This window comes from Lipotes vexillifer, unplaced genomic scaffold (genome assembly GCF_000442215.2).
Source record: "Lipotes vexillifer unplaced genomic scaffold, Lipotes_vexillifer_v1.1 scaffold815, whole genome shotgun sequence".
Classification (NCBI taxonomy): Eukaryota; Metazoa; Chordata; class Mammalia; order Artiodactyla; family Lipotidae; genus Lipotes; species Lipotes vexillifer.
In genome coordinates this window covers 2,527,957-2,555,056 of record NW_006773723.1, presented here as the reverse complement: position 1 = coordinate 2,555,056, position 27,100 = coordinate 2,527,957, and the positions used below count along the sequence as shown (strand labels likewise).

At 37.6% G+C, this 27,100-nt stretch overlaps 1 protein-coding gene across 1 annotated transcript in view; it reads right to left on the bottom strand.

Moving 5' to 3' along the window:
* The window catches only part of CSPP1 (centrosome and spindle pole associated protein 1), a 110,339-nt gene that overhangs the window by 15,859 nt on the left and 67,380 nt on the right, over positions 1–27,100 (bottom strand). Inside the window, exons 18-27 of the mRNA XM_007448498.1 lie at positions 22,636–22,788; positions 19,309–19,413; positions 18,516–18,523; positions 15,587–15,736; positions 15,073–15,219; positions 12,141–12,245; positions 10,317–10,383; positions 9,610–9,727; positions 4,725–4,864; positions 855–995 (exon numbers count right to left, since the gene is read on the bottom strand). Of these exons, the coding sequence (XP_007448560.1) occupies positions 855–995; positions 4,725–4,864; positions 9,610–9,727; positions 10,317–10,383; positions 12,141–12,245; positions 15,073–15,219; positions 15,587–15,736; positions 18,516–18,523; positions 19,309–19,413; positions 22,636–22,788 (1,134 nt within the window). The remainder of the gene's footprint in view (positions 1–854; positions 996–4,724; positions 4,865–9,609; positions 9,728–10,316; positions 10,384–12,140; positions 12,246–15,072; positions 15,220–15,586; positions 15,737–18,515; positions 18,524–19,308; positions 19,414–22,635; positions 22,789–27,100) is intronic.

Sequence of the window (27,100 nt, the reverse complement as noted above, 5' to 3'; positions counted from 1 at the left end):
CCTGCTAATAAGGTAGGGTTTTGAATTTTCCTGAAAATAACTGCTAGGACCATCTCCTTCTACTCTTGTTACCTAACTGCTGCATTTTTATGACTCATTTTCCATGGCTGCACTCAATGGCCTGAAGGCAGGCAAAGCTGGTGAGATATGTGTGAAGGTCATGCAGGACACCCGGGTCAATAGGGCCCACTGATGTTCTCTGAGGCCACTAGCTCCACTCCACCTCTAGGTGCCTGCCCACCCCACCCCCAGTTACACGCTCCCAAGGGACCCTAGATATCTCCTTTGCAACATTCATCACACTTACACTTTTTAAGCATCTAAATTCTCCAACAGAGTATAAGCCCCTTGAGAGCAGTGGCATATTTCATTCATCACCATATACCCTGAATATAGGTCACTACCCAGGCTCATAGTAGGCACTCAGTAAGTATCTGCTGATTGGCTAATTACAAAGAAATATACTCATAGCCCAGTCTGAAGCTTTAAAGATTTTATGCTATATCAAAACTCACAAACACACACAGTAGAGAAATGTCCCATAGGACACAGATGTGTTTGCCCAGCATTCCTCACCCTGGTGCAGATACCACCTGGCCTAGTCAAGGTACTCAATCCTCCTGGCTATCATGAGTGGCTGGACCCCTCCCGTGTACAAATAACATACCCCAGTCAAGCCAATCACAGCCCTCTCTGGGACTTATTCTTCTCAGGGACTATAGGCCAAAAGGGGCATGTGAGTGTGCAGCTGCCAGTGGAGGGAGCCTGCCTCGGATTGAAATCAATACCAGAGACTGAGAAAGCCAACAGAAAAACAACCCATTGAAACTGAAATAGCAATGATTATTTCTTACCTTCAGCACCTTCCTGCATTTTTATTCTATTCAGTCTCTTCTGCTGCTCTCTTAGCAAGGCTTGCTGCTGAATCTCTAAGGTATGATAATCTCTTGGAGGATCCGGGTACATAAATTTCAAATCAACTCGTGTTTCTGAATCTGGTACAAAAATAAGTTATATAACCAAGTTAAATCTTGTTTCCAAATGAGATTTTATAAAACTTCACTATAAACAGGAACAATATAAATAATGAGACATCAATCAGCAAAGTCAAAGGACATCATCATAAAACTAATGAACACAAAATTAACATTCTTTAAATAAATGCCTTTTCACAAACTTATTACCATTATAAGGGAGCCCCCAGAGCAAGCAGCAGCTGACTGCCACATTCTCCATCCTGACCTTCCCACTCCCCCAAGATGCCACCCAGAGCCTGCCACTATGTGCAGGTACATCCAAGCAATTATTCAGATGGCTGTAACTCAGGCAGCCATCAGACACTGAATCACAGCCGATCCCTAAAATACACTGGAAAAATGAAACCATAATGTTATTGGCCAATTAATATTTGTAAATATCATGCCAAAAAAAATGAAAAGATAAATGCAGGCTGCCTGGAGCTTTAGGAGGGATGTCGTTTCTGCAGGAAATGACAGTCTAAGAATTCACAAGTTCAAGAATTATGCCACAAGTTCAAGAATTATCAACTGATCAGAATGAAAACGTTAAACCTTAATTTTTAAATCTTAAGAATAAAAATATAGTTCACACATTAAAAAAGTCTTGCCAATATTATTCCTTTTGATCCACAGTGGAACTAATCAGAACCCTATGCCCCGCCCCCAACCCAAGTACAAAGGCCCCTCCTTGTCTCATGCCTCTTGTTTATAGAGAAGCTGAAGTCTCCCAGGCCTCCCTGAGTCACAAAGGAGCAGGCTCAAGCGGCTAATGATCAGGACAACAGAGTCACAGACTCAGTGTCTGATGCACATTCCTGAGTTGTTTTACAGATACTGTAACTGCCACCAGAGGGAAAAAGCTGACTGCATGATGATCAGACTGCAGCCATGACATAAACTGCTCCACCTTGAGCAGTCGCTTGTTCTGCCCATATATGTAAATGGGCAACTACAACTGCCAGCAAAGAGATGCTACAGACCCATGCCGACAACTTCCACTCTAAGAATACAGCACCCTATGTCAGCATGAAGAAGTTACAAAGACCTTCATGCATGATCCCACCGAAATGGAATGATGTTCTGCCAAGTGGGGATTTGTAAGCAGCTTTTGGCAAGAAAGAGCTCTCTGCAGGAGGCCCCTTTGTCTGTCACTAACCTTAAACCAGGCACCCCCATGCTCTCCTCATCTCCAGCTCTAGCACACCTTTCAAATCTTTTGATCACACAATACCTTGCCTAATGTGTTGGTTCTTTCTGTAGATCAAAGTAGAAATGAAGAATAAGTAATTAACAGATGATCAGATCTCTTCCCTAGCTTCCCCTTCAGTAATCTCACACACTGTGTGAATAAAATAGCATCTAAAGAACGATCATGAGTAGTCGACAGGCCTGCACACAGTTGGGGGGGGGGGCGATGACTCTGACCCCCATCCCAATGATGAAAGCCTTTCCCTTTAAAAACTTTCATGGCCCAGCAGAATCTTCAGAGATGGTTTTTGGGGGACACTGAGTCCAGCATCTCACCAGATTGTCAGCATTGTGATTAAAAACAACTTTCCTTTCCAACAACTTTTGCGAGTACTGATTTTTTTAAGCGACAAGCAGCCAGACCTGATTTGGTAACAATAGTGGGAAATGAGAAGCATACTGAATATCTAAGAATTAGAAAATGATTAAGAGCAAGGTTAACAGAAGAGACTCTAGACACATGAACCTGGATTGGAGCCTGATTTCCCCACTTCCAGACTCATTTTCCTCTCTATAAAAACAAGAGACATCAACAACTAAGTCATATGATCAATGAGGACTAAGTGTGGTAACAGGGAAATGAATGGTTCAATTCTACGGTTTAAACCTTTTTGTTCTCAAGACCTCTTTACCCTCTTAAAAGTTAAGGACCCCAAAGAGCTTTTATTTACTGCCCCCCACACACACCATATTAGAAATTAAACCTAAGAAATTTTTAAAACATTAATACAAAAACATATTCTATTAGCTTCAGAGCAGTGAAGTCATCACGTGCCGTATATGCTCTGGAAAACCTGTACACACAGGAGAGAATAAAAATGAAAAGGACAAATAACGTCTTAGTTTATAATAAAAATAGTTTTGTAAAGCAATTATACTCCAGTAGAGATGTTAAAAAAAAAATAGTTTTGACCTCAAGAAGTCCCCTGAGACCTACTGGCTTAATATAATACCTGGCATATAATAAGTAATCAATAAATGATAGAATAAAAACATAACTATGGTATATATAATTGATGACACATGTATATCTAAGTGAAAAAAACAAAGAAAATTAAATAACATATAATTACATCTAGTTTTTATTTTATTTTTTTGTTTTAATTATGCTCAGAAAGACTAGTAAATATACAAAATATTAATTGTGTTTATATTTAGGTGATTTGAGTAAAGTGATTTTTCCCTCTATCCTTCTAAATTTTCAAAACTTCCTAAAATAGATATTACTTTTAAAAATAAGAAGCAGGGCTTCCCTGGTGGCGCAGTGGTTGGGAGTCCGCCTGCCGATGCAGGGGGCGCGGGTTCGTGCCCCGGACCAGGAGGATCCCACGTGCCGCGGAGCGGCTGGGCCCGTGGGCCGTGGCCGCTGGGCCTGCGCGTCCGGAGCCTGTGCTCCGCAGCGGGAGAGGCCACAGTGAGAGGCCCGCATACAGCAAAAAAAAAAATTAAAAACAAAAGAAGAAGCAGAAGAAAAGTGTAAATTCCGATTCATGTGGTATAGGTCATAAAACCACCATGCAACAACTCGCCCCCTCTACCCCAACAGCCGCTCTGGTAGTGCACCTGAAGAAAAATCACAGGTAACACACATTTTGGTTCCTCTCAGTCTCCCAAGCCTCTGTTACCTTGGCAATCCTACTTCCCTAATAAGCTTTCTCTCCTCCTCCTAAGTGGCTGCATCAAATCTTCTCTACTCCCTTCCTTCAAAAGTCCTGCATTTCCTCCTTTCTACTCAGGGACCCTGCTCTCTTCAACGACGTTCCCTCCCTCCCGTATGTTGTAAGCCTCTTCCTCCCGTAACAGCTTTCACATCAGCTTCCTAACAAGCTCCTCCAGCTCCAGACCCTGTGTTCCTCCCCTTCCCGGCTACCCTTCTTCCAAGGGTTCTTCTGCTCATTGCCTCTAACAGTTTGCTTCCTATTTATTCAGTCCTCATTTCCAAAGCTAACTGGCTTCTGATCCCACAATTCCACCAAAAAAGATCTAGTTGAGGTCACCAATGACCTCTGATCCAACTGACACCTTCCAATATTCATTCTACATGGTCCCTCCTCCCCGATACACTCTCTTCCCTCAGCTTTCAGGACACCACATTCTCCTGCTTAACCTCCAGTCACTGACTCTGCCTTCTCCGCCTCTTTACTAAGCTCATCTGGCTGTCCATCCTCCACCCAATGTCAGGTGCCACTCTTCACACTATTTTACTGATCTAATCCACTCCTGAGGCTTTAAGAGCTGTATGCCCTCCAAAATAAAATAGTTAGCCAAATTAAAGGTCCATCCACCAGACTGGTAAATTGGAGAACTAGAGTACACAGAAGTTTCATTCATCATCACTTAAAATATATACCATAAATGAAACTTTACTTTAGAAAAAGGATACAAACGTCTTTAAAGATACTTAAATGTGGGTAGGACACTCTTGCTGTATCATTAAAATAGCAGCATTCTACTCACCTCTATCCTTCAGCTCATTAAAGTCATGAATATTCTGAAAAGTAGTAGTATCTAGGCCCTTAGGTGACTGTCTTCTGACTGGAGCCTGTAACCGATGTCTGGCCATGTCAAATACATCCATGGGATTCCTTTCCCTTTTCCTGTAGAAAATGAGAAATTATGATAAAAGTGTCTTCTGGGAAGAAAATCTGAGTTGACATTTAACTCCCTATACAAGATATTTGGCATCTTTCACCACAATATATTATAAAAATTTATTCGAGTAGCTGTTATTTCAATTCCTCGTATTAAAAAAACAGGGGGGCTTCCCTGGTGGCGCAGTGGTTGAGAATCTGCCTGCCAATGCAGGGAACACGGGTTCGGGCCCTGGTCTGGGAGGATCCCACATGCCGCGGAGCAACTAAGCCCGTGAGCCACAACTACTGAGCCTGCACGTCTGGAGCTTGTGCTCCGCAACAAGAGAGGCCGCGACAGTGAGAGGCCTGCACACCGCGATGAAGAGTGGCCCCCGCTTGCCACAACTAGAGAAAGCCCTCGCACAGAAATGAAGAGCCAACACAGCCAAAAATAAATAATTAATTAATTTTTTTTAAAAAACGGTATTTATAAGGTCATTGTAATCTTTCAAAATGCTCAGAAGCAAAGTATCTTATTGGAAGAACAGAATGAGTTAGCTTTACCTTAAAATGTTCGTGTAGTAGAAAGATTAGCCTTTGGTCAAAGAAACCAAGATTCAAAGACCAGCTTTGCTACTTACTAGAAGTTTGACTGCACCATCTGTAAGACGCAGATAATGTCTACCCTTTTAGTCTTGTTGTGAGCATGAGATTAAATGAAATTATATATTGTAAAGTACCTTGCATAGTACTTGACATGTACTAGGTCTCAATAAATGTTACCTTCCCCTCAGCCTAAAACATAAAGTATACAGAGAAATACAGCATAAATATGCTGCCCAAAATAATAGGTATTATCCACAGTCCCCCAACTAATTTTACAGTGGGCTTTCCAGGAACTTGATACCTAATTAGTTAATTAATACTCTATTTCTGGAAGAATATTTCTTCCTTTGTTAACCTAGGAAGTTAGCAAAATAGGCAGGTAGCTTAGTAAGGGAGTTTTCTGCTAGGACTTTGGGGGAGTGATGATAATAGAAAATAGGGATGGGAGATGGTATCTCCGGCCCTGAAAATAAAGTATTTGCTGCTGTTTCCCTCAGCCCTAGGTGGGTCCCCTCTATTTTTTAAAATGTAGCTCTAAGCTAGAAGTTTGCCAGACTCCTGCCTTCATGTCTTTATTCACTAAATCTTCCCTAAGCACCTAGATGGGAAGAGTTGGGATCCCCACAGGCAATGCCCCCTGCTCTCCTGGGGTTTCCTTTTGTGGGGAAGGTTTCACCAAAGCCACAAAATCACCTTGTCAAGGCTGACATAGACCTCTAATAGTGAACCACCTAGGGGGATAGGAACTGCAACAGAGATTCATTAAAATGCAAAACAAATACTAAAAAGGCTTTTGGAGGCCATTAAATTGGACTCCTCTATACCATTAATGCTAATAGTTAAGTAGGCTGTTCAGTTACGAATTAGGTTATTAGCTCTTCTTTGCATGTGAGCTGGGGGTGCCTAGCACTATTAGGAATTCAATAATATGGTGAATTAATTAATGAATAAGAGATTCTTTTTGTGAAACTATTTGTAAAACTGGAATAAAGAACCAACACTGAGATGTCTCTGATCACAATACATATCGAACACTACACCGAAGTTAAATGTATTTAACCAATTCTTGCTAAATGATAGTAATTCTAACATATATTATCTAACTTAAGTTAGCACACAGAATTTACAAAGTACTTTCAAATACATACGTTTATTTATTCTTCACTAGAATCTCATGGGGTGGAAATTATTGTGTAAGATTTGCAAATGAGAAAAGTGAAAAGCTGCCTGGCTTCTCTTTCTTACATTGGTTTGCCAAAAGAGAGCACAGTCTTCAGTTTATGAATGAAAATAAAGAAAATAAATAAAAAGTCAATGATCCATTAGATTTAATGGAATATGCATGTCTGGAATATGGAAAGCTGCAAAAGTTAAGGCATTTATAACATCTTGAAAGTAAATACAGAAAAACTATACTGACCTCTCTATTACTAAGGAGTAGCTGACCTACTATGGAAGAATTCTTTGTTGAAAATTACCACCTTGGGTTAACATTCCATTACCTAGCCAGTCTGTATCTTGAAATTTCCTCACCTTGTTTACTTAGCCAGAACATGCCTAGAGAATGCCAACAAAAATCTAAGCAAAGCATAATTAGGCAGGTTATGCTACATTAAAATCCTACCACATCCTGGATTACAGTCAGAAATATCAGTATGAATTTAACGTGTACACAAATTGATAGACACAGGAACAATTACAGATAATATTTATGACTTAGTATATATACATATATTATCTAGCTCTGCCCACCAAGAGCTTGGTTTTTAAATACCATTCTCCAAGAGGAACCAGGACTCCTTGGAGAAATGGCTGATTCCAGGGCAGGGGACAGGGAATATACAAGATGAGCCTGGAGCATCTTGCAGTAACAGAAAGTAAAAAAGTGCTCAAGAAACAAAAGGATGGGACATATCAAAGAGATACAGGAGCCAACGTGAAAGAGCTCCCAATGGCCTAAGTTGCAACAACTTGAGCAACAACATAAATAACATAATACTATAATGTTATAATGTTATAAATAACATTATAACCCAAAGTACAAAATAAATATACATGAGACAACAGTGATATAAATAAAAGGCTGAATAAATAGAGGAGAAGGGACAAATCTTTCTTACAGAAGAATTTTAAATAATATATGTAGATAACCCCTCTCCAGGAGATGGAGCTTATTCCCACCACCTCTCAATTCTTGCCAGTGTGGTAAACTTAGTGATTCCAGTGCTATCATATGGATGTCACATACCTGCCAATATGATGTGATGAGAAGGCTACCCTGTGCTATTCTTTCCAAAACTCCTTAACCCCAGCTAATCATGAGAAAACATCAGACAAATGTAGACTGGGGGACATTCTATAGGATAGTTGGCCAATACCCCTCTAGACTATCACAATCATGAAAAACAGGAAAGACTGAAAAACTGTCCTGGAATAGAGGAGACTAGGAGATACGACAACTAAATGCAGTGTGGTACCCTGTACTGACTAAATCCTGGAACAGAAAAAGGACACTGATGGAAAAACTGGAGAAATCCATAAAGTCTGGAATTTAGTTTGTAGTAATGTTCCAATGTCAGCTTCTTAGTTGTGACAAACATATTCTGGGAATGTAAGACGTTAACAACAGGGAGCACTAGGTGAGGGGTGTATGGAAACTCTCTATACTATGTCTGCAACTTTTCTATAACCTAAAATTATGGCAAAATAAATGATTTATTTTTTTTAGATAAACACCCTTTAAAGAAAGTGTGGTAGTTACCCACTGCACTGATTTTACAACCTACTAAAAGACTGCAACCTGCAGTTTGAAGAATATTGCTTTAGAAAATTTATGAGTCCTTTTGGCAAAAATGATCAGAAATGTTTGGTAGTCTGTTATTTTGCTGGAAAATAAGTATTTCAGAAAACAATACACTGCTGCTGGAATGGTTATTCCATTTCTGAAGTTTTCCATTCCTATTATCAGTTTCCTCTCAAGGATCAAGTTTCTATGCCTGACTTTTTCGAAGACCGAGAAAGGGAAAGTAAGGAGATTGTTTTTATAATTGTCTAGTCTATGTCTTCTTCTAGTCTTGTTTCAACCATCTCTTTCCTATCTTGGGCTTCCTTATCACTTAGATTAGCTTTTACAAAGGAACTTCTGCATCCGTCTGCCTTCTGTACATGAGTCCCAATTTAGTCAATTATCTTTCACTCAGTGATTTCTCTGTAGTGAGGCAAACTGTCTTAAAGATAGAGCTTGAAGAATGGCCTGTTCCCAATACTGATTTTTCACTAATCCTATTAAAGATGCCATGGTTAGGGATGACACTTTTGGTTTGCCTTCAAGAAAGTGCTACTTCTTTCTTCTTTTTTTTCTTTCTTCCTCCTATCAACACCACCACTGTCATCACCATCGCCATAAATATATTACTGGCAGTACGGAAGGACAATTAAAATTCTCTGCTTAAATATTTTATATTAGGTTAAATCAATATTCATTAAATATCCCATATTTTCACAGTGAATAGAGTTTACAATTGTGAAGAAATGTTTTATGAAGGCAATGTTATCTACATAAAATTGAAGAATGTGAATTAAATAGCACATTAGCTAATTAAAGAAAGAGCCGTTCTGCCAAAAAAGAAAAGAAAGAAAACCTACCACATACTGCAAACATACTAAAAAAATCATACACTATTTTGAATTAGTTATACTGAGTCCCTTCACTAGACTGTAATTATTTAACTAGATTTCTTTTGGGGGGAGGGAAAGGCTATTTCAGTCATTACAATTTCACCAATAATCGGTTAAAAACTTTTTCAAGCATGTAAAATTCTAACAGATGTGGCTTTATGATAAATTAATCCTGTTCCAAAACTGTAGAATTACTGGATATGTTCCGATTCCTTATCCTGACAGAAAAGAACATAAGAACAAACAAAAAATGCAATTCTAGGGCTTCCCTGGTGGCGCAGTGGCTGAGAGTCCGCCTGCCGATGCAGGGGACACGGGTTCGTGCCCCGGTCCGGGAAGATCCCACATGCCGCGGAGCGACTGGGCCCGTGAGCCACGGCCACTGAGCCTGCGCGTCCGGAGCCTGTGCTCCGCAACGGGAAGGGCCACGGCGGTGAGAGGCCTGCGTACCGCAAAAAGAAAAAAAAATGCAATTCTAAACTTGCCTTATGTGAACTTCATCTTCACTGTCCATGTGCAGCAACCACCCTTGCAGACGCCGCTCTTCACTACGAAGCTGCTTTCTCATTTCTGATAATTCCATAATTACATTTTTTTTCTCCTCTGCGAATTCACATTGATAAGTGAAAAATAAGACATGTATACGAATAAAAGGTTAAACATTAAACATAACCTGACTTATCATAAAGCTAAAATGCTCAGAGTGACATTTTTATGAAAGTTATTTTTAATGCTTTATATATATAGATCATATTTATGAACATCATTAAGACCCACAAACACATTTCTGATAATATGGGAATTTCAAATGGTAAGAAACATTCTTGGGAGGGGGACAGGGGAGTGTAACTATAAAGGGGCAGCACAGTGGAGTTCCTATGTGGTGATGGACAGTTCTGTATCTTGATTGTGTGGTGGCTACACAACTTATACATGATAAAAATGCATAGAACTACACACACACAAAAACACACGTAAATTAGTGCATGTGAAAACTGTGAAACCTGATGAAGGTCTGTGGAGTATGCCAATGCCAATTTCCTGGTTGTGATATTGCACGACTGAGGGAAGCTGGGGAGAGGGTGCACAGCACCTCTCTATACTGTTTCATGATATTTTGTGAGTCTGTTTTTCAAAACAAAAAGTTAAAAACAGAAACAGTCTAGATTACAGGTTTAACAGTCAACTCTACCTTCTGCACGAAGCTGATTTTTCCTGGCAGGTACCGGAGGAGACTGTGCCCTGGACATGGAACTTTCCTGTTTAACAATCACAACAAAGAGACACTCAGTATGTCTTCCCTACTCAGAAGCTTTAAAAGAGGAATTATTTTGAAGTAACTATATGTAAGAGAAACCAAACTCCCCACCACTCTATCTATAAGCTTGCTTACATTTATTTTTTCTTCCCACTGCAATGGGAGAGGCCTTGCCCCATCCAAAGATAATCCCTTCACCTGTACTCTGTATCTGATAAGTGACTCTCAGCTCCTCCATCAATTACTGTTTTTTGTCCACCCTCTTCCTCTCTCCAACCACCTTCCTAACAGCCTGTGCTTAAAAATCTCTCCATTTTTTAAAAAACTTACCTCACCCTTCATCACTCACTATCTATTGTCCATTCTCTTCCTTCATAGCCGTTCTTTAAAAAACAGTATGTGCAGTGCATATGGTGTTTGCTTCCTTATTCCCATTCACTCCTCACTGCACAGCCTTTGCATCTCCTACCAAGTGATCCGTCAGTGATGCATTTGATGGGCATTTTAAGCCTGTATTTTACTTGGCCAGTAGCAACTGATATCATTGCCACTCTCCCTATTTCCTTGCTGTGCTTCTTATATGTTGGTAATTCCCTACTGTTCCATCCTCAGCCCTCTTTACTTCCCCTGAACACATCCTAGACAATCATACTAATTAGACAAGCAATAATGTTAGTAGTTTCCAAAACTATAAATCCAGTGCAGAGCGCCTTCCTTGCCCACAACCTGTATTTTCAGCTACCTACTCTATAGAACCCTCACCAGAAACCTGACAGTTGTCACTGACTCCTACCCATCACACACAGTCAATAAACAGCACTATCTGTATCTCATAAATATATCTTAAAGTTGTCACCCTTACTTAGTTCTTAATATCACTGCCTTCGTTTAGGTCCTCAAAGTCACATCTGGACTTCTGCAAAAGCATCTTAACTTTTCTCCATGTTTACAGTCTCGCCCAGCCTCCATGATATATCTTCATGCCACCACTGCCTGAGAGAACATTATGCAAGGCAAACATGGCCATGTCATTCTCCTATTTAAAATATTACCATGAATTCCCATACATTACCACAGACCTACCAAATCAGATCTCAGAGGGTGGGCTTGAGGAAGACATTCTAATACGTTTCTTTGTCTATTCTGGTAAAAAGCCTGTTTAATATCCACTGGCCTATGGAATAACGTCAAACCCCTTAGCACTCCCTACAACATCCTGCATACATTCTGGCCTTCACCTCCTCTGCCATTTGGTGAGGTGTCAGGAGGCCAGAACAAACCATGTATTCTCCACGCATGCCACTTGGCTTACAGTGCCCGCCATGATTCTGCATGTCCCTCTTCCTCCTCCTCTTTATAGCAAATTCCTACTCATTCCTCAAGAGTCAACTCAAGGATCAACCCTTCTGGAACATTTTCCCGGCGCTTTTCTGATTGTAGCTCAGTCTAAAGTATAAGGGACTTTATTAGCATAGCTACAGCTAGCTAGAAGACATATTACCAGAGAAAAGGCCTTCCTGAGGGGCCTGGACAAGTACCACTTGCTAAATTATAATCTGTCAAAAGAATTTAGACTTTGGGGCACCAAGTATTATCATTTATAACTGAAGCAACAGACAAATCAATGTAAACATCATCTATATTTCAGATGTGAAAAATGTAATCTAGCTAAGTAAGATGAATGAGAAAATCTCATTCAATACCCGCAATCCAAAATAACTTAGCGAAGATGAATAAATCAAAAGAAAGAGTATATACCTGAATAAAGGAAGTTATAATGCTGTCAACTGAAGGAGGTCTTTGGAGTTTGCTTGCAATCTTGTTCTGAAGAGCAGGAACTACAGGAGAAGGCTGTCTCAAGTGCTGAGGGGGAGAAAAAATATATATACATACATACACACACACCAATGTATGTCTATATGTGTATGTATATATACACACACCCCAACACGTATGTGTGTGTATATATACATACACACATCTAAAAAATCTAGATCCCTTGTCATCAAGAGCATCACGGATCGTGAAAGAGTTTCTATGTCTCCGTAAGGAAATAAAACAGGGTTTCAGGTTACAGTGTAATAAAGCTAATAGTTCCCAACTTTGTATGAAAATCAAAATGCTGAAAACATAAAAACTCCCAATAAAATACAATAAGAACTATCTGGATAAAAATATAAATGTATGTTTATAAATGTGGATGTTAAATTGTTCATTTTGCACAGTACAAAATCAAATATTACTTTCACTAGTGACTTTGATAAAATTAGAAATATATGACAAAGTTTAAAAATAAAAACTCTAGGTGACCACAGGCAGAATTATAAAGACAAGTTAAACCTTCTAAAGGACTGCAGAGAATGAAGCAAAGAAAGCATAGTCCACATAATTTAAAAAAACAAAAAGAAACAGACAAGTAACTGTCAAGGAAGTAAAAACAAAAAAGTCAGAAATTCAATTAATATGATCAAATATATTGATTATGATAGTATAACTCAGATTAGGATTAAAAAAACAAATTTTAACAAACTAAATAAATATACAGACTAAAAGATTTAAAATGCAGACACAAAAGTAAAAACTAAGAGTAGACAAAAATATATATCAGGCCTACATAAATTAAAAAATGACAGCTAGCAATGATCATTTCAGAATTGAGGGCAGAATGCATTAAATGGAACAAAGTGGGTCTAAAACTTTATGGTACTTCACAATTAAACTATAAGAGTCATAAAATTACATATTCCTAAGAAATAGCTTTTTTTCTTAGACATAATAAGAAAGTGGCAGAAACACAACTGTGAGAAACTAACAACCTTCATTCTCAAATAATCAATTTTACAATAAAATATTCTCCGCTTTCTGCTCAATTTTGCTATGAACCCAACAATGCTCTAAAAAACAAACTTTATCAATTAGAAATATGAATGATATGACATTTCAATGATACTTTAAAAGGATGAGCAACTATATATATCCTAAAAATGAAGGATACTCTCTAATGTTCCTGCAACACTGAAAATAAAACAAAAAATATAGATCTGACTCATAAATTCCCTTTTAATTAATTAATTTATTTATTTATGGCTGTGTTGGGTCTTTGTTGCTGCGCGTGTGCTTTCTCTAGTTGCTGCGAGCAGGGGCTACTCTTAGTTGTGGTGCACGGCCTTCTCATTGAGGTGGCTTCTCTTGCTGCGGAGCACAGGCTCTAGGTGCACAGGCTTCAGTAGTCGTGGCACGTGGGCTCAGTAGTTGTGGCTCACAGGCTCTAGAGCACACGCTCAGTAGTTGTGGCACACGGGCTTAGTTGCTCCGTGGCATGTGGGATCTTCCCAGACCAGGGATTAAACCCGTGTCCCCTGCATTGGCAGGCAGATTCTTAACCACTGCGCCACGAGGGAAGCCCCTATAAATTCCCTTTTAAACAACATTTCAGCAAATTCAAATTGTGAATACTTATTTCTGTCATCATAAAACCCTGGGGTGAGAAATCCAGAGAGTGTATTTGCACCAGAAATGGCTCATGTGACCTACAGTAGGTTACACATTGAACAACGTAGCAAATCACATCATAAATACACCCAGGGAGCACACTGGTTAAAAGTAATCTTTTTGTCAATTCTACTTAAAAGAAATCATGTCTGTATAAATCTAAATTTCTGAAAACAATTTTTTAAAAATTAAATTGGGCTAAACATACAAGACATAGGGTTTTTCAAGGTGTGGTTCACAGGCCAACTGCATCCAAACCCCTAAGGGTTACTAAATCACACTTAGTAAATTAGCTACGTTGTAGATGAGATCAGGACGACACGTTTTTAATAAGTCCCTAGTGATACTATACAAACAAAATTTTAAATATAGCTTTGAAATATGAGCAAGGATGCGAACTGGATTTTCATAAGGGCCTACTGGTTTTCTAGAGAGAAAACTCCTGTCTAATAACTTTGACTCACGTGCCTAAGTGTGAACATCAACCCCCATCTCAGAGACATGGACTTCAAACCAGTCTGTGGTGAGCCACAAGTTTCTTTTTTAATTTCCAATCCACTGTGGACAGATGTGTAAAACAGAGTAAGACTGAATTACAGTTGACCCTTGAACAACATGGGTTTGAACTGCACAGGTCCACTTATACAGGGATATTTTTCTTCATCAAACACTACAGTACTGTAGTCAGTGACTGGTTGAATGTGCAGATGTGTAGGAACCGCAGGTATGGAGGGCCAACTATAAATTACACACACACAGATTAATCCCTGCATTGTTCAAAGGTCAACTGTACTAGATAAATAAAAACTTTTAAAAGATGTTACACAATTCAAGCCCAGCTATTTTATAGATTCAACAGACATAAAATTACATTGACAAATTGCTACAAAAGTTTCCAAACACCTTCAGTCTTGTCATGAACAGTTTGGAGGGTGCTAGTCTACGGACTATGGGAACAAGACTAAGAATGGCGACAGAAAGTAAGCCTATTCTGTTCATAGCAGGGAAAACACAACGCAGCACAGTGACATCATCTAGTACAGGAAGTTCAGTGCACTGCCCCCAGAAAAAGTACTATGACGAAAGGAGAGACAAAAGCACCGTCTCTGCTCTCTCCCTTTTGCTAACTACTCCACCACTCTCACAGTGAAAGTGGGTTGCACTACAGGTTCCAAAGACATTTTTGTCTGGAACTTACCTTTGTTTCTTCACCAATTATATTTTCTCTTTCATAGTAGTGCTGAAGTTGTAGGTTATGTTTTTCTTCTTCTTCTTTCTTCTTTCTTTCTGCTTCTTTTCGTCTTTCTTCAGCTAACCGAATAAGCTCTTCATTTTTCAGCCTTTGCTTTAAAATAAAGAGAAAAATATACACTCCATACACAAGTTCTGTAGTTCATTCATATTTGTTTGAAATAAAGAGATAAAATTGAAGGTATAGATGATATAGTGTTCTTTAAATAAAAAAGCTGTCTGCTTAACAATAAAATATTAGGCATCTATTATAACATCCTAGTCGGCCTAAACTGTTTTTTATCTGTAAAAAGAGTCATCATTCATCTCTTTTCTTAATTTAGTCTTTCATTTTTATAAAAATAGCATCTAACAAATGGATATGGATCCATTCTCCTTTGTAAGTAATAAATATCTTTTCAAGTCAAAATAAGGAGTTCACTTTCAGACTAAGTAGAAAAATACAGTAGGTAAGAATGCACCTCTTCCTCTTTCTCCCTTTTCTTTTCCTGTTCCTCTTCATACTCTTGCTGAATTCGTGCTCTCTGTTCTGCAAGCCGTTTTTCTTCTTTTTCTTCGGCAATTCTCAATCTCTCTCTCTCTGCTTCTTCTCTTTGTTTCTTTTCCTCAATCTAAAGAATTAAACCTAGTTATTACTTTGTGAAACTACTGAAAAGTTAGAATACCACTTAATTTACCCTATTATCAACATTTGTGCCCTCTTTTTGTAAGTAAAAATAAGTTCCTGAATTTTTCAGTTTCCTATGTTTTATTAGGGAAGCCACATGATGTGATGTTAAGAGCTCTGAGTAAAATTCCAGCTCCATCAGACAGTGTGACCTTAAGAAACTTTCTTGTTCAGTTTTGTCATCTGGTAAAAAGAGTTATCAATGTCTATACCTCAAGGTAGTACTCAAAGAACTGAAATGAAATAATGTATGTAAAAAAACATAAAAGTTCCTCCTATATAGAAGTACTTAGTAAATAATTCATGATTATATTATTCTATAATGACTGCTACTATTACATCTCAAAGTTCCTTGGCGTGATTAGTATCCTAAAACAACAGTGAAATATTTTAGCAATCACTCATTAAGTAGGAATCCCTTCCCTAGAATGGCCTTTCTCCTTTCCTATCTACTGGCAAGGTAAATGAGGATTTTAGCCACAAGAATTCATAACTAAGTTTTGTTTGAATGCCACCTGGGGCCTGCAGTGCTGAGTATTCTAGGGGAATATTCTAAGACAGAGTCTAAGATCTGAAAGGAAGAAGACCTTAACAGATAGTCTACATCCTCCATGAATGAGATAGAGAAGAATGACAGCATGGGTACTGGGTATTCGTGATGCTGGTTTAAGGATATCAATAGATTTTCGTCCCTCTTAAGTATGGATTGATTATGACTATTCGAATTATTTTTATAGTTCTTGTCTGCATTTCCTCTAGCTTCAAGGTTGCTATATTTAGTGCTGACAAACTTTTGAGCTATAAGAACTGCAGTCTTCTTATATGTGCCATGATTTTACATGCTAGGGCTTTTTCCAACATTTCTTTCTCACAACACTACTAAATATGTACAATCCTAATATTTAATACTAAGTGGTGTGTATGTAATCACTTCTTCAATTACAATAGCCCTAGAGAAAACATCATTTATGATCCATACAACAAAACCTCACATTTAATTCTCAGTTCCCCCTTTTTCCTCCTCCATGAAAAAAAATCACAATGACAAAGTCACTTCTCCATTAATGGGTCACAATCATAAATGGATCTCACACCTAATGAATCCACAGAAATACCATTCCAACAAAAATGCCACACAGAAGCTCAATGGAAAGAGAAAAGCTATCATCCAGGTCAGTGGTTTTCAAACCATATAAAACAAAAGTGCTTCAAGGGTCCTGCAAATATTTTATTAAACTTGTTATTTTTAAAGCTGCAATTAAAAATGACATCTAAACACTCACATGTGTTATTTACCAAATTTTAACCACATGAAGACTTCTGCTGCACTAACTTAAACTAATGGTATAACTTATTTATGCAGACATGGAGCTGAGGCTTCCTTTGCCATCTTTGTGCACAGATTTAAACATTTGATAACATTTCTTTTAACACTTAAGTTTGGGGATTCTTTTTGTCTGACACTATATTGTTGATATTAAAAATAAATACCATTTAGCTATTTTACATTCTCATAGAGTTCTGGATTAGATTTTGTTTGGGGGCAAAAAGGGCATTTTTAAGAGGCTGCTAAAAGAAAAATACATAAACCACCATTTTATACGGTGGGAGAAGTGAAGGTTGAACTTATTCTGAAACTTATACAGTCAAAGTTTCCCCCACTAGTAGTAGTTTTTTCCCAGAGGAAAGACTTCCTAGAGCTAGAAACATAACTGTAGTACCTCTAGATATGATACTTAAAGTCAGGAGACTTGGGTTCAAGCACTGGCCTCACAACTTGCAAGCTCTGCCACCAAAGGTGAGCCTCATCCTGTATTTTAGTTGGTCATAAAATAAAAAGAGTAATAACTTCCTCAGAGAGTACTGAGGTTTAATAAGATACTATATGTAAAACTATCTTATAAATAATAATAGGCTACAAAGTGGCAAGACTTATTCTTCCCTGAATTCTACCCTAGAGCATGCTAACACTCAGTAAGTATAATAGGAACTACATAATTTTGACTTGCTATCATTATGGGCAATATACCAGAGGGTCCTTCAAGTTCAAAACATGATTCTGTGACCCTCAATCTGCTGCTACCTGACTCGAGTGGCCCGTATCCTTGGGATCTCTGATGCTACTCTCTCACAGTCAATATCTCTATTCATTCTGTCGATCCTTTGAAAGGTCTTTCCATCCATTTCCACCGTCACCACTCTAGTAAAACACCCCTGCTTCCAGTCTTTTAAATCCTCCAAAAATACATCCTCAACAGTAATGTCTGATCAATTATCCTTAAGACTACATCCATTATGTCACTGCCTTAAAAGTCCACAATAATTAGGATCAGAAAAATGGCATGTTTGAATAGAATCTCTGTAAGAAGAATCTGTTTAACAGGTTGGGATTAGACTGGAGAGCCAGAAGTGTCAGAATAAAGAATATGGACATTTTCTGTAGAAAAGAAACGCTACTGCCAGGTTTTGAATAAAGAAAAACATGAGAAGTCATATCAAAGGAAGATTAACCTGGCCACAGGATTAATCTGACACTGGGATGTAAGTGTGGGTATGGAGGGGAGGGAGGTAAGGAGAGAAAATATTATGAGCCAGCTATGAGCAGGCCTCTCACTCACCTCAGGCTCCATCCCAAGGGTGGCCACAGTATGACAGTTCAATAAATCTGTTTGCTTAATAAACACCTGATGCTCAAGTATCTTCCTTTGGGCAATTTCTAGTACTTTAAATCCTATTTGCTTATATACATAAATGAGGCAAATAATTGCAAAATGTGATTACATTTAATATTTATTTACTTACAAACTATACAACTGAGTCAAGAATATCAAATCATTTACAAAAAACTAATTATTTTCTACTAACACATGTGAGCATCTAGAAAGATTCATTCTATGCCTAATAGGTGAACATTTTAAGTGTTTCAGTTTTAGAAATTTCAGCATTCTTTAACACTTAATGATTTAATAAAATTTAAATCAACTGGTATACCTAACATGTCTCCCTATTCCTTTTTCAGACATAAGTAGAACAGCATAATAATATAAATAATATAATGTAATTTATATCTTATATAAATTAGATATTTTAGTAACCACATGGCATTTTAGAATTTATTCTTTATCTTGTGGATTAAATCTTTGCAAGTTTAGTTTATTAAGACTCTTATGGGGACTTCCCTGGTGGTACAGTGGTTAAGAATCCACCTGCCAATGCAGGGGACAAGGGTTCAAGCCCTGGTCCGGGAAGATCCCACATGCCACGGAGCAACTAAGCCCTTGCGCCACAACTACTGAGCCTGTGCTCTAGACCCTGCGAGCCACAATTACTAAGCCTGCATGCCACAACTACTGAAGCACGCGCGCCTAGAGCCCGTGCTCCGCAACGAGAAGCCACCGCAATGAGAAGCCCGCGCACCGCAACAAAGACCCAACACAGCCAAAAATAATTAATTTTTTTTAAAAAACTCTTATGAAACTTTGAAACTGTGATCAAGTAAGCTTTCACCTGAAAAACGAAGAAAATTCTTGTATAATCCCTGCTGTTTAATCTGAAGTTCAGTTGGAGGCTCACCAAAAATATTTCCCCGAGCAAAAGGAGAGCTCTGTGTTTGCATATGACCTTGAAAGGGAAATTTTGCAAAAACATACCATTAGCCAGTGCTTAGAAAACATAAAGGTTAAAGAATAAAGACTTTGCTAATAAATTCAAATCTTGAAAAAAATGTGCTAAATATGGAACTCCAGAGGTTAAACTCAGAAGAAGGCTGAGATTAGAATCTAAAGACCAGATAAAAAGTAAAGAGAGAAAAAAAATGGTGAAACTAAAATAAAATTAATACACAGTTGAAAAAGCATAACATATCTATACCTGAAGGACATCAAGAAAACAGAAAAGCTAATAACGTAAGCAACTCTCACTGCAGCAAAGGCTTTAAAGTAAAATTTATAGAGAGAAAAAAAGTACATGTTTAAGTTCTTATTTATGAATATAAATATCCTTTTCTTAAGAACACTGCTTATACACTAAAATGTATTATGTATACACATACAAAAATTTTCTAAAATTGTTTTTAAAAATCAGTAATTCCAAAAGTGGATTCCCATCCATAGTTTAAAGAATAGATTAGAAAGTTAGCTCCAAAAACATTTTTTACAAATTAAAGTGACTATTTTAATCACTGCAATACTTTTTATTTAAAAATTCTATCAGATTAATGAGATATTAACATGAAAAATAAAAATGTGCTATATATTACCTATAAATAGTATTAAACATTCTGGGAAAGGGAAAAAATTATTTCATAAGAGCAACCTGGAAAATAATTATACCCCAGGGGTCTCTCTGAATGCAGGGAAAAAAAAAATTGGTGTTTAAGCCTCACATAACTTTTTATATCATTTTTTAGTTTCCTTATACCATCAATCTAAAGCATTTATTTCTCTCACTCGTATAGTGTTTGCAGGACAACTGCGTTGCAGGTTAGCTGTCATTTAGGTCTATTTTGCCTTTGTGTTTAAATTTATTAATGCTTACTTGAATAGGTCAGCAGAAAGGCAAATCAATACCTAAACATTAAAATCTTATGTTATGGTGGAAAAGCTGATTAGCAAACCAAAACTGAGTAGTTTGTTTCACTTTGATGATCACTCAAATTCTAAACCGTTGAGGCAATTAGAGAAAAATATTATTAGAGGCAGGCAAGATAAGTTCTTTCAAATATAAAAACACTATAAAAATAAAACCAAAGGGAAACACAAGCTCTAAACAAAGAAAATGAAAATATATTCAGGCATCATAATAAGCAAAAAAATAAATTTAAGCCAAATTAGTATGGACTTTATCAGCCTGGTTTTTCATCCAAGAACCATAAAGTAAAAGAAAAACAACAAACATTAAGAAGGGCCTCAGAAACAGGCCTAATCAAGACAAAACATTGGAGGATAATGAACCTTAAGTATACATTATAATATTCAACTCTCAGGTATATTCAAGTTTCCTTAAAGCCTTTAAAATATTACATGCCACATATGTATGTGTATGTGTACACACACATACATATGTATACACACACACTCCTACACATATATGATGGCATACCAACAAATTAGGTGACTCTCAAGAGTTTTTTGCATTCACAAAGTCCGTTTTAGGTGAATTCTTAGGGAATGAAAGTTAATTTAGGAAATTTCAATTCACAAAAAAGGGAAATTTTAACATTTTATGATTTTATATGATTTCTTAAACTAGAGCATCCTGGCCACAACAGCTGCACCAAAACCCTGGTAGTGTACAGAAAGGCAATAGACAATAAATTCTGCTATGCATATTCAATCATCAAGCTTGTGCTCCTTCTTGGGAATGGGTCATGGAAAGCTTTGATTTTTCCAGGGCTTTTGCTTTGTAAGCAGAGCTAGATGCCTAAAGTGTTATTACTATGACAGAGAAAGTTCTAGGCTAAAAGAGAACTACAAACAATACAGGGTGTGGAAGAGAACGGTAGAGAAGGGGTCTGTACCACTGATCTCAATAAAGACTACCAGAAGCAGAAGCCAATGAAGAGAAAAATAATGATAATCAGAAAGAGGTCAAAATTCTCTTCAATAAAATGGAAAGGTGTTTTGATGCTGCTACTGTACACTGAATTATTACAGACTCAGAGTTAGAGCCAAATTAGTAATTTCATCAAAATCAAAAGTTCTAATTTTAGTACTCCAAAAATCAAAACTAGATCGACTGTGTAAAAATCTATTGTGGATCAAAGTAGGAAAGCATTTTCTTGTAATTAGAGATCAAACAGTGATACAGGCTGTCCATGGAAACAACCAACCACACATCTCATGAAGTGTTCAAAAAGGCTGCAGAGATCAGTGCTACCATCAAAGGCTTGAAAGATGCAAGGCTAGTAATTCTAATCAGAGCTCACCATTTAGTCTGCCTATTTGGCCAATATGCATTAAAAAATTTTTTAAGTTTTTAAAAAACTGTATGATTAGTCAGGGACATTTTAGAAAGACTTCATAATATAGAGTTCTTTTCTAGTCTAAAATTAAAATTTCTGTGAAAGTACAAAAGAGAATTTGCCATAAATAAATGGTTACTTTTATAGGCATCAAAATATAGTGTAAGGTGGTATATTCTTTAAACTTCATTTGAATTTTAAATATGTAACATACTTTCACATATACTTGATAAAGAAAGATGATTACAACTTTTCCTGGCAACTCATAAAGATATTGAATAATCTTCAATTTACAGAATCTTTCATTAAAGGACCCTGTTTAATAGCAAATCAAAGATATTTGCTTATGAAAGGCAGATGTGACCAGAAATCAAAGTAAACTTTTAATTACTTCATTTATTTCTTTGTATATTGTGGTTTTATAAGGGAGGGCAACTGATTATAAAACAAACAAAAAATGAATTTCACTGTACAATTTATCATACATCATCTGATATGTTTTCACTAATTCAAACTAATTCTGATGGTATAAGAACCCATAAACTTTACCAAACTCTGTATGGGTAGAAAGACTATTTGATTTTAAGAAATGCCCTCCCCATCAGCAAAATAAAAGTGTTAGCAGCAGCTGAAGTATACATAAGCAAGTAATAAAGCTGAGAATACATACATATTATTAAGGAGCAAGATGTATTTCTTTATTCACTTTTTTCAAAGTACCTATGTAGAAAAGTTATTGTAAATAGCATGAATAATGTGTTATGCTTCCTGACACAGAGTAACCAAATTCTCAAAATCATAAGAACTTTCTTGGAGAACAGAACAACTTTAGAAATGTAAAAAAAACCAAAAAAAAAAGAGAATAGAATGTGATTAAAAACCTGAGTTTTTATTTGCAGAATCTTCTAGGTTATCAGCATTTGAAGTGGCTAAATTTTGGTCTAGAGATACAACAGCCCTTTTATCTTCATATGTTCTTGCATCTGGGTTATGGTAGGCATCTATATTTTGTTTGTGCATCCTATTCAAATCAGCTGAGAGGGAAAAATAAGCCATTTATTTCAATAAATGCATTTCTATAATTAGTATACTTAATACATTTTCTTAAAGTAGGCAAATGGAGAGAAAAACAATAGGACAGAGCTGGAGTAATTCAATGGTATCTTGGTGCCCTGAAAACAGAAACAAAATTATCAAAACTTGTAAGAAATTTTTCAAAAAATAACCTTACAAAATAAATTCAAAATCAGTAGAGAACTTAAGAGTATATGGATTTTTGACAACCCATAAAAACCATATTCTTATCTATGTTACTTCAGAACTTTGAATATCTTAAATACAGAACATAGTTACAATTCAAAACAAGTCATAGTGAAATTTACCCAACATCATTAGTATTCCCAATGAAAAAATATCATGTGGAGTGGAGTTTTAAAATATATCCACAAATTTTTTTACAATCCGCCCTTAAAAGATGGAGCTCAATTCCCCGCCCCTGGGGTGTGGGCTGTTTCTTATGAAAAGCATACTGCATGCACAATGATGGTATATGACTTCTGAGGCTACTTCATGAAAGACAATATATTTCCACCTTGCTTGATCTACTGGCTCACTCACTCTGAAGAAGCCACCTACCATTTCAAAAGGACACTTAAGGAGCTCTAAAGACAAGCCCACATGGCAAGGAACTGAGGCCTCCTGAGCTGTGTGAGGGAGCCATATAGGAAACAGATTCTCCAGTCCCAATCAAGACTTCAAACAACTGTTAGCCCCAGGTGACATCTTGGACTGCAACCTCATGAGAGATCCTGAGACAGAACCATCCAGCTAAAACACTCACAAATTACTGACTCAAGAACTGCAAGATATGGGCTTGCCTAGTGGCGCAGTGGTTGGGAGTCTGCCTGCCGATGCAGGGGACACGGGTTCGTGCCCCGGTCCGGGAAGATGTCACATGCCGCGGAGCAGCTGGGCCCGTGAGCCATGGCCGCTGAGCCTGCGCGTCCGGAGCCTGTGCTCCGCAATGGGAGAGGCCACAACAGTAAGAGGCCCGCATACCGCAAAAAAAAAAAAAGAACTGCAAGAAAATGTTTTTTTTTAAATACTACATGTTAGGGAAACACAGCAATAGATACCACATATGCATGGCAAAAATCTGAGCACATAAGACTACATCAAACAACCAGTCAATCTTAAAAACAAACTTGAATAGTTATAGAACACAAAAGCTTTAACAAGATAAAAAGTAGTTTTTCTCCACAAAACAAGTAACTGAGATAGTATGGCAGCAGTGAATGTGAACATAAACCTGGATATAAGAAGTGCTTATCAGGGCTTCCCTGGTGGCGCAGTGGTTGAGGGTCCGCCTGCCGATGCAGGGGACATGAGTTCGTGCCCCGGTCCGGGAGGATCCCACATGCCACGGAGCGGCTGGGCCTGTGGGCCATGGCCGCTGGGCCTGCGCGTCTGGAGCCTGTGCTCCGCAACGGGAGAGGCCACAGCAGTAAGAGGCCCGCGTACCGCAAAAAAAAAAAAAAAAAAAAAAAGTTCTTATCAGAAAGCCTGTTATGTTCAAGGATGTATTTTTAACATGAATCACAGTTCGAATACCAGATAGAATATGGCAAATAACACATGAACATTACCAAAGAGAAAGCAGAATCAGGAAAGTTCACATCCTTGCTGCTGCTTTTAAGACAGGTCGTGGGGCTTCCCTGGTGGCGCAGCGGTTGAGAGTCCGCCTGCCGATGCAGGGGATGCGGGTTTGGGCCATGATGGTCCAGTGGTTAAGACTCCGTGCTTCCACTGCAGGAGATACAGGTTCAATCCCTGGCTGGGTAACTAAGATCCCACATGCCGTGCAGTGTGGCCAAAAATAAATAAAGTAATTATTAAACTAATTGCCTAATGCACCGATTAAAAAAAAGAAAGAAAGGAAAGACAGGTTGGACACAGAAACTGGATAGGTGGGAGAAAATGGATAGAAGGAATATATCTAACTCGAGGAACACATGATGTCAGAAGACAGTCCTAGAACAAAGTTTAGGTTTACATATCCAGAAGAATAACCCAGTTCCTAATACACATACAATAAATGTCAGGTGAAGAGAGGATAGCACTGGAGAGAATGCACAGGACTCAAAGGCAAGAATTGTCAACCCAATTCAAAGAGGATGAACACTGAGTAAAAACCATTAAATTAGGAATTAGGACATCAGTTATTTTTGAAAATGTAGCATCAGTAGAGTAGTAGGAACTAGAAGTCATTTTATAGAATATGAAGCAATAAGAGGATGGTAAGAAGTGGCAGCAACAAGTACAGACTACTTTTGGAGTGTGTTTTATGTAAGGGAAGTACAGCGAGGTCAAGAGCAGAGCTTTTGTTTGTTTATTTGTGCTTAAGAATATAAGTTAACCAAAGTATGTTCAGAGCTGGAAGGGAAGGAATTAGTTTAAAAAAAACTGAAAATGCAAGAGAGAAGGGACTGGCTGAAAACAGAGAAAAGCTGATTCCAAGAAAACTTGCAAGTGCCAAGGAGTGGTAAGGCAAGAACTAGTTAGGTACTCCTGAAATCATAGCCAAATCCTGGGATCTATCTGAATATGGGAGGTAAATGAAACCAGAAAGATGATGGGAAAGTTAAGGTCATGAACTAATGAATAGCTGTGGTCTCAAAACTGTCATAAAAATGAAACAAAATAACTCCTATGGGAAATCAATATCTCATTGTCATCCAATTCACTGGAAGAGCATAAAACCAGCCTATGTAAATAAGTCACTATGAATAATTATACATATAGTATTCTTTTTTATATTACAAGAGTGCAATACATTAAGCTCACTCCTTCCAGACGATACCCATACCCAGAGCTCTGTTACCAAACTAGTGAAAGGTTAAGGAATAAAATATCACTTAGATATTCACCTACACAAACTATAAAGTAAGAGATATATATCCTACAAGTAAATACTATAATAAATTTCAAAATCAATAACATGTTTTAATTTACTGTTGTAATTACAGTTTTCTCAACTATTAGAATAATAGTCAATGTATTTATATAAAAGGGAAATTAATTTCATCAGAGTACATAATTATTATTTAAGACAAGACTATCAGACTCAGCAATCAAAACAAATCCATATTGCTTTTTATAAGAGATGATTTGTCCATCAATTGGTCACTCCTTGTCTATCTTTTTGCGAGGCAATAAAATAAAAGGTATGAAGTCAGCTAAAAGATGAAAATTTAAAAAAGCACTTTGGGGGACTTCCCTGGTGGCGCAGTGGTTAAGAATCCGCCTGCCAATGCAGGGAACACAGGTTCGAGCCCTGGTCCGGGAAGATCCCACATGCTGCAGAGCAACTAAGCCTGTGCGCCACAACTACTGAGCCTGCGCTCTAGAGCCTGCGTGCCACAACTACTGAGACCACATGCTGCAACTACTGAAGCCCACGTGCCTAGAGCCCATGCTCCACAACGAGAAGCCACCGCAATGAGAAGCCCATGCACCGCAACGAAGAGTAGCCCCCGCTCACCGCAACTAGAGAAAGCCCGTGTGCAGCAGCGAAGACCCAACGCAGCCAAAAATAAAATAAAATAAATAAATTTATTTTTTTAAAAAAAAGCACTTTGGTCAAAAGTGTAATTTGCCAACTGAAAAGGTATCACTGAAAATGGGCATTTATTTCAAATGTATATCATTTAATATAATATTGCTAGCATTACAAGAATAATTCTACAAAGAAAGGAATAACAAAGGAAAATGTTACAGATTCATGAATGGGAAAATAATTCTACTCTCTGAACAATTTATCAGACCAAAGCTGATTAATTATATGATTATATGATATTATATATTATATGATAAATTATATGATACCTACAGGTAAACAATACATAAATAATAATTCTTTTCATTCCTTATTTTATTTTATAATCTTTGCTTTTTTATAAACCTAAATGAATACTTTGAAATTAAAATTAACTTTACAAGTTACTCTTTGTACTTTGGTGGAAAATACCAAACATTTTAAAGAAAATGGCTAAGATATGTTAAATAGTACCATAGGCCAGGATTATTCAGCAATCTACTGCTGACACACAAACTCTTTTAAAATGAATCAATTCAGAGGGCTAAAGAAAATTTCCAATACTGTCACTACTAGTACAGTACATATTTCCAAATTAACCTAATTTTTAATATATACACTTACTTATAGAGATCACAGTCTATAAGGTAAATAAAAATATAACTGGGGGCTTCCCTGGTGGCACAGTTGTTGAGAGCCCGCCTGCCGATGCAGGGGACACGGGTTCGTGCCCCGGTCTGGGAAGATCCCAC